Source organism: Gossypium raimondii, chromosome 7 (genome assembly GCF_025698545.1).
Source record: "Gossypium raimondii isolate GPD5lz chromosome 7, ASM2569854v1, whole genome shotgun sequence".
Taxonomy (NCBI): Eukaryota; Viridiplantae; Streptophyta; class Magnoliopsida; order Malvales; family Malvaceae; genus Gossypium; species Gossypium raimondii.
In genome coordinates, this window is record NC_068571.1 from 27,660,073 (window position 1) to 27,668,686 (window position 8,614).

The window sequence follows — 8,614 nt, forward strand, 5'->3', positions numbered from 1 at the left end:
GTGTGGCATACCTTAATATTGAGTGGATGAGGAACTATGCATGCATAATCTGTATATTTTGATAGATAATGAACTGGAAGCTGGTGCATTCGGTATATGAGTTCTGCAGTTTGAAACATCATTTACAATAGTGAAATTCATAGTTTTACTAAAGGGTAAATGATATTTTCTAATCGGCATAACATAATAGATGAAAAAGTAAACGTGGTCACGGATCGTTTCTCTTTAAGATAAATGACTTTATTACTATTTGTTAGCAATTTACTTTTTATGAAGGAATATGTAATGGTTACCATAAGATAAAATAGGATCATATTAGGAATCACAATTCTACCGATTTTTATTGAGAAAGAATTACTTTGCTCTTGAATGTAATAAATCATTTTTATTCTATATTTAATTTATGATTGTTTGAGTCCATACTTAATGCGATTTGTGATATGAGATTTATGTCTGAAAATAGATATTAAGATACACCAAAATGCATATTCTAAAAAATAACTTCTGAATAAGCATATAATAAATATTAAAAAAAAAAAAACCTAAAGAAGGGCAGCTATTTGGAAAAGGGTGGGACTGAAATTAAAAGGCTCACCACCATAGAGCCGCCAAATCCTCATGCATGCACCCTGCCAATATTTTGATCCCACCCACCAAACTTTGTCAAACATTTGGTAATTGCTAACGTGCAAAGAAAACAAAGAGATAGAAAATGTTACTTTATTATCAGATCCAGATGTAGTTTTCATTAGATCGTAAAAATAACATGGCACAAATCGAACTTTTGTTTTATGTACCTCCAAGGAAGTTTCGTAGCAAATGAAGAAAATCAACGTATTCCAACCGTCAGGAATGACCGAAGCTTGTGGTCATGCGGCCCATTGACCCTTCTTTTGAATCACCATAATTCCTGCCATATATAACCATTATCCAATTCCATTATTCCAAACATTCCTTTTTGCCGGAAGTCGATACAAAATAATGGAAGCATCCCAAGAAGGGAAGAACAGAGGGAACAATAATGGGGAGGTTCGATACAGGGGAATTCGCCGGAGGCCATGGGGTAAGTTCGCGGCGGAGATACGTGATCCAACGAGGAATGGAGCACGGCTGTGGCTGGGAACTTTTGAGACTGCTGAAGAGGCGGCAAGGGCATATGATAGGGCTGCTTTTGCTTTTCGGGGTCACACAGCTATACTCAACTTCCCGAATGAGTACCAATATCAGAACCCAAGTTTTCCACCATCTTCAGTTTCTTCATCTACTTACTCAGCTGGCAGAGGGAATCCCCAAAGAGGCGGAGCAAATGAAGTCATTGAGTTTGAGTACCTGGATGACAAGTTGTTGGAGGATCTTCTTCAAACCCAAGATGACAGGCATCGCCTATAAATTATAAAATCGAGTTTCTAATGTTGTTGGATTGAATTAGTTAACCATGGAAATAATTTCTATGTTTCTTTTATGTTATAAACTAGGGAAATTTCAATTAATCGTTTCTGATTTTTCATTCCTTTTAAAATCTTTGTATCGAAATTGCAATTGTATTGAAAACTTCATCGAGAGGAATCTTATATTTTACATCTTTTAATGAAACAGAGAGGATTTGAAGCTCATAGAGTAAGTTGTGGCGGCTCTCAAAGGTCAAAATCACGTGCTGTGGATAAAGTAATAATAATCAAATGATTGGAACATAAAAAGGCCAGAGTTGATACATAATGATGACAGTGAGTGCATCAACATTAGACGGTCAATATAATTCAATTGAAGGGTATTTCTGTTTGACCAAAACAAAAACGAATAATAAAGTAGATAACTAAAACTCACCCAAATCAGCCTAAAATCAACTCGGAGTCTCCATATGGACCCCTGACTTAATATGTAACTAAAAGCAAGTCATATCTACAAAAAAAATGTTGTTTTGCTGTTGAAGAAGATGCTAAAAACGCTTCAATCTTTATTGGTTTCATTTATTCTCAAAATCAAGAAGCTCCTCTAACAATTTATCGTCCAAGCACTCCAATTCCAGCACTATTCTTTCTTCATCTTTCTTGCTTTTCACATGTTCAAAGAAATACGAAGAAGAAGAAGCAGCAGAAGCAGATGATGAAGAAGATGATGATGATGATGATGATGATGAAGGGGTAGCGGTGGTGGGAGAGTTTAGTGCTGTGGATGAAATGATATGTTCATCTCGGAAGTTGAGAATAGCGGAGTGACCCCTCATAGAGAAAGCAGCTCTGTCATAAGCTCGAGCAGCCTCCTCTGCTGTATCAAAAGTTCCCAGCCACAGCCGAGGTCCTCCTTGCCTCGTCGAGTCCCGAATCTCAGCTGCGTATTTCCCCCAAGGCCGCCTCCTCACACCTCTATATCGAAGGCTGGACTCCGCCTCTCCTGCTTTCTTCATCTTATTTTGTTCCATTGGCATCGTTTGAACTTGAAACAGAGCATCAAGTTCAGTTCCACATTTATACTCAGTGGCAAACGCACACAATTGGCCACCCATATAAACTAATAGGAACATCCAGAATAAGTCAACAACCATCCTACTAAAGATGCCAAAATCCTTCGGGTCAGGTACAGATTTTAACGTATATTATATCAAATTGTCTGCAAATGTTTAATCTTTATTCTTCTTTTTCAATTCACTATTTTTTTTGGCCCTGGGTGATGCTAACATATTGAAGCAGGCGGTGATGTCACAATGGACACGCTACAATTAATTATTCCTTGGGAGATTAAACAAATATAGTTTTTCTTTCGTTCTGCCTTTGCGTAGCATAAGTGATGCTAGCAGTGATGTTATCCCATTACGTAGCTGAATTACTCGTCATCTTGGTTACAGTATTCTTAGTTATGGTTGGATTAATTAAATGGGGAAGAACTAATAATTAATAAGATAAAATATAAATAAAAAGATATGCTGAATCTGGTTAATATCTTAATTAAATTTCTCCTTCGAAGTCCATTTTTATAGTGCGATCAGATGGCTTATCTCAGACTTTCGTACAGGGGGCTGAAGTAATTTGATTGCATCAACATGTTTGATCACCATGTTTATGCTATCGATCCCTTATGTCACCTGATAATGACGAAGGGAAATAATTGAAGTATAATGGAATCAAACGGTAACAGAATTGAACACTCAACAAGGTTTTTATGATTTCGACCTATCAACCTCTACCTACTTAGTAGAAGGGTAGGTATAATTCTGGACATGGTCCTTATACTTTATCCTATTTTACAATTTTAATCTATAAATTTTAATTTGTAAATATTGAATCTTTATAGTATTTCAATTTGAAAATAACTGACATGACAAGATGAAATATGAAGGAATTAATGAGTTTCATGTGGCATTAACTGATAGATTTGTTTGTCCACATAGACTTATTAGCAGACTGAGTAACTAATTTAGTTGAATTAGTTGATTTCTTTCTATTTATGAATTCTTTACTTTTCTGTTATGGTATCAGAGCTCCTGTAACTACTTTTATTGTTGGTTATTGCTTGCGATAAAGTCTGCCACTATCACCGTTAGTAAGTCTTTCAACTCCCTTGTCTTTGCTTCTCAAAAGGTTGTTACACTCGTTGATGATAGTAATTTTCTTGCTTGGAAGCAATATATGTTGCTTGTCATTAAGGCTCACCGTCTTCACTACTTTCTTGATGGTACTGTTCTTGTTCCTTCATCCACGGTTTCTGATCAGAATGGCTCTCTGATGGAGAATCCTGAGTTCGTCCAATATGAGCAACAGGATGCTGCCATTTCTGCGTGGTTGTTGTCTATCGCTAGTCCAACTTTGTATAACTGGTTGATTGGGGATTCTTCTTCTGTTGCTCATCTCTGGTCAACCTTGAATCGTATATTTAGTCATCAGTCTACTACAAAGGTGATGAGGTATCGTTCGCTTCTTCATAATTTTCGCAAGAATGATATGATTATGTCTGATTACCTTACTGGAATCAAACATCTCTATGACTGTTTGGCTGGTTGTGGACAACAAGTGCTTTTGGAAGAGCAGAAGTCAGTTATTCTGAATGGGTTACCGTTGGAGTATGATCATACTGCTTTTATTATTATCACGAGTCCAATGCCATTTGGCTTACAAGGGATCACAACTACCTTGCTAGATGCTGAGGCTCGTCAGAATGCTCACCTAGCACAGCTAACGGTTACTGCTAATCTTGCTACTCATAATCCTTCTTTTGGTTCTTCTATATTATCATATGTTGGGTCCGTCTCATCGTCATTTAATACTGCACAACTTGCAATGGAGTATAACAGAGGTCGTGGTCGTGGTCGATTTAGAGGTTTGCAACCAAAGTGTGAGATCTGCGGTAAACTTGGACATGTTGCCCGTCAATGTTTCTATCGATATGAGGATGATGGTAGTATAGCCTAGTCCCCTGGGTCTCATTCAACCCACTCTTCTCAAGATATAACAGCACATCATTGTTATGTTGATCACAGTCTCATCAATTATTTAGTTGTGCTACTAATCCGGTTCATAATGCTCTTTCTTTCTCTACTCCAATTATGCCTTCAGTTATGCCTTCTCTTCCATCCACTATTCCTACCTGTCATTCGGCCCAGTCACATATTGCATCTACTATGGCTGCTCCTTACACTATTGGTGATCCTATTTGGTATCTTGGTAGTGGTGCCATTGCTCATATGACAAATGATGCTGCTCGCCTTACTCACAGTCAGCCTTATAACAACACAGGTAAAGTTGTTATTGGTGATGATAGGTCCATACCTATTTCGCACATTGGCACATCTTTCTTATCGTCCGATAATGACAATTTGATGATTAAAGATTTGTTTCATGTTCCTCAAATACATAAGAATTTACTATTTGTATTAACTTCAGCCACAGACAAATTTGTAAAGTCTCACTATTCTTAGCATGCATTAAAATAGTTCATGCTCCACTTCAGATTTTACACTTATTGATATTTGGCATAAACAACTTAGTCATCCTTCAGTTAATGTCTTAGCTAGCTATTTGAAGTTATGTAATCTGTCAGTTTCCAAAACTAAGGGTCTCTCGATGTGTAATGTTTGTGCATTAGGCAAATCTCATAAACTTCCTTTTTCTATTTCTACATTAGTGTACATTGCACCCGTAGAATTGATAGTTGCTGATCTTTGGGGGCCTACACATTATTTTTCTAATAGAATGAAATATTACATTTCTTTTCTTTATGTGTTCAGTAGACATACATGGATATTTTTCTCAAACATAAATTAGATGCTTTGGCTACGTTTCTCTTATTTAAGAGATCTGTTGAGTTGTAGCTAGGATGTCAGATTAAATAGTTGCAAACTAATAGAGGGGGTGAGTTTCAAAGCTTTATTTCTCATTTGCAGAACTTTGGTATTAAGCATCGATTGACATGTCCTCATACCTCTGAGCAAAACGGTCTTCTGGACTGTCGGCATGAACAAATAGTGGAGACAGGTTTGGTACTTCTAGCTCAAACTTCACATCCATTATTCTATTGGAGCTATGCTTTTGAAGCTGTTGCATATCTAATGAATTGTTTACCTACTAAAGCATTAAGTGGGATTTCTCTTGTCATGAAACTCTTTGGTAAATCACCAAACTATGAATACTTAAAGATATTTGGTTGTCATTGTTATCCATTGATCAGACCTTATAATCGTCATAAGCTACAATATTGTTCCACTCCCTGTGTGTTTCTAGGATATGCTAATAAGTATAGAGGGTATATATGTGCATATTCAAATGGTAGAATCTCTCTCTCTCGACATGTCAGATTTAATGAACATGAGTTTTCTTTTGCACAACAGACACCAAGACCACCTAATGAAGCTACTATTAATCCCTAGTCATCACTTACTTTGCCAGTATTTGCATGGACCCCATGTGTTGTAGTTACAATTCCATTTGTTCTTGACACAACACATTCTTCTCCCATGGCATATGTCTCTAGTCTGTCAATGGTTCCTTCTCCGGTTATGACACATAGTTCTCCTCTAGTTGTGTAACTGGTAATTCTAATATGGCAGATGGTAATTCATATGGTAATCAGGACCCCATGGTAAATAGGAACAAGAATGGCATCTTCAAGCCCAAAGCCTATGTGTCCGAACTTAGTCAGATTGAGCTAAGGGATATACATGAAGCCATGACCATTCCTTCTTGGCAGAAGGCAGTTGATGATGAATTACATGCGTTAATTAAAAATGGAACATGGGATCTTGTATCTACACCAGCTGATCATAATCTGGTAGGATACAAGTGGCTGTTTAAGAATAAAACCAATCCTAATGGTAGTGTGGCATGAAATAAGGCTTGATTGGTTGCACAGGGCTTCTTACAAGTAGCAGGTACAGACTACTATGAGACATTTAGCCCTGTTATCAAGGCTAATACAGTTCACACTATTCTTGTTGTTGCAGTTTCTTATTAATGGAAGATACGACAAGTGGATGTCAATAATGCATTTTTGAATGGTGGGTTGTTAGAAACAATGTACATGAAAAACCCCCATGATTCGAAGTATGTGATTCAGTAGGTCATCTTTTAGTGTGCAAACTTAAAAAAAATCATTATATGGACTCAAGTAGGCACCTTGTGCTTGATTTGATACATTGCATGCTTTTCTAGTCAATGATCTTCAATTTCAAAACTCTAAGGTTGATCCTTACTTATTTTTTAAGAAGAATTTTATTGGATGTGTTATTTTGTTGGTATGTAGATAATATTCTAATAACAGGTTCACTAGAGGCTGAGATACATGAAATTGACAAATGTCTTCATCATAAATTTTCTTTCAAAGTTCTTGGACATTTAAGTTACTTTCTTGGGTTGGAGGTTACTCAATAGGATCATGGCATCCATGTTTCTCAGACGAAGTTTTCCAAAGAGCTACTTAAATGAGCAAGAATGGTTGCTGCCAAGCCAGTACCTGCTCCAATGGTGAGTGCTCCTACACTGTTTGCACATATGGGAAATTACTTGACAGATGACACATTGTATACGAAGGTTGTGAGAGGTTTGCAGTACCTATTTTTGATATGACTTGACATTGCATTTGTAATGAATAAAGTTAGTCAATATGCACTCACTACATGATGTGCATTAGACAACTATTAAACGTACTTTAAGATATGTTAAAGGAACTCTTGATTTTAGGGTGTATTTTGAACCTTCTAGAGTCACACTAATCGGGTTCTCAGATGCTGATTGAGCAAGTTCTTTGGAGGACAGGAAGTCTACATCCGATTATTGTATCTATCTTGGAGCCAATCTTATTGGTTGGTCATCTAAGAAGCAATATGTCGGAACCAGAATATAGAAGTCTTACCAATGCCACTTTAGAGCTTGCTTGGTTTCAGTCGTTTTTTGCTGAGCTTGAAATTGTTCTTGCTGGTGTACCAACCATCTGGTGTGACAATACAAGCATTGTATGTTTGGCTATAAATCCGGTCCTTCATGCTCGAGTGAAGCATGTTGAAATTAATCTTCAATTTGTTCGAGACAAAATTGCTAGTGGTCAACTATAGGTTAATTTTGTACCAGGTTGTGATCAAATTGTAGACATTTTAACTAAGCCATTGACTGTTGGTGCCTTTGAACACTTTTGAGAAAATCTCAATGCTATCTCATTAAGCAATTTTTTTGAAAAACGTAGGGAGAATATTAGCAGCCTGATTAACTAAATTAGTTGAATTAGTTTTAGCTGGATTAGTTTTCTATTAGCTTCAGTTTAACCGTCTCTCGTTCTTGTATATATATATACTCATGTATAGCTTAATCAATGGTTAGGCTTAATAAAAAGATTTCTTCTATTCATGAATTCTTTGCTTTTTTATTAAGACTAACATTATGATATTTATTAATTACTATTAACTAATAATGTTAGAAAAAATATGAAGTTGGAAGTAATAAGACGTTTCAACTTAGAGGAAAATTTAGAATATTTTTAGTGAGGTTTAATTTAATTCTAAATTTTCAAGAGATTAAAATATGTTTATCATGTATTAATTTATAATTTCATCATTTTGAATAGATTAAGCAATATTATTCATTTTAAGGGTCAAAATATAATTTTACTAAACATTAATTTATATTTTCTTTATTTATAAAAAGATTGAATTGAATTTTTTTCATTTTCGGGGCTTATGTGTAGTTTTATATATATTAAGTTATAATTTCTTTAGTTATAAGAGGATGAATTGAAAATTTTAATTTGAGGGCTTACTCCTCAAATTTGCTTCACTTCTATAAATGTTTGATCAAATAAGTTAAAGGGAAAATTTTTTGCTTGAGATGTGTTTCGACAATACATAGTAGACATTAATTATTTTAAATGATTTCTTGTTAGGATCAATTGTAGGACCATGACTATAAAGAAGAGATTCTTTTTATAATCATATGTGTCTATTTGTTTTATAATCAGGTTTGTTATTGTTTTTACTCCAATTATTTTTCCTTTAATTTTCCAGTTTTCACTATTTTTTATTCTTTTTCCTTATGAAAACTTTTATTTTCGTTTTTCATATTGTTGAGTAATTTTCCATGTCTCATTAAAGGAAACATTCAGGTATTTATACATATTATCATTGTTCATTATTTGACTC

At 35.3% G+C, this 8,614-nt stretch overlaps 2 protein-coding genes across 2 annotated transcripts; one reads left to right on the forward strand and one right to left on the reverse strand.

The window, feature by feature from the left end:
- The first annotated feature begins 580 nt into the window (after nt 1-580).
- Nucleotides 581-1,573, forward strand: LOC105797847 (ethylene-responsive transcription factor ERF098). The gene has a single exon (XM_012627752.2). The coding sequence runs from the start codon at nt 982-984 to the stop codon at nt 1,387-1,389; it is 408 nt and encodes a 135-aa protein (XP_012483206.1). The 5' UTR covers nt 581-981; the 3' UTR covers nt 1,390-1,573.
- A 211-nt stretch (nt 1,574-1,784) lies between these two features.
- LOC105771115 (ethylene-responsive transcription factor ERF096) lies at nt 1,785-2,419 on the reverse strand. Its single transcript, XM_012592517.2, has one exon. It carries the CDS (start codon nt 2,417-2,419, stop codon nt 1,964-1,966), a length of 456 nt encoding a protein of 151 aa, XP_012447971.2. The 3' UTR covers nt 1,785-1,963.
- Between the last annotated feature and the right edge of the window lie 6,195 nt (nt 2,420-8,614).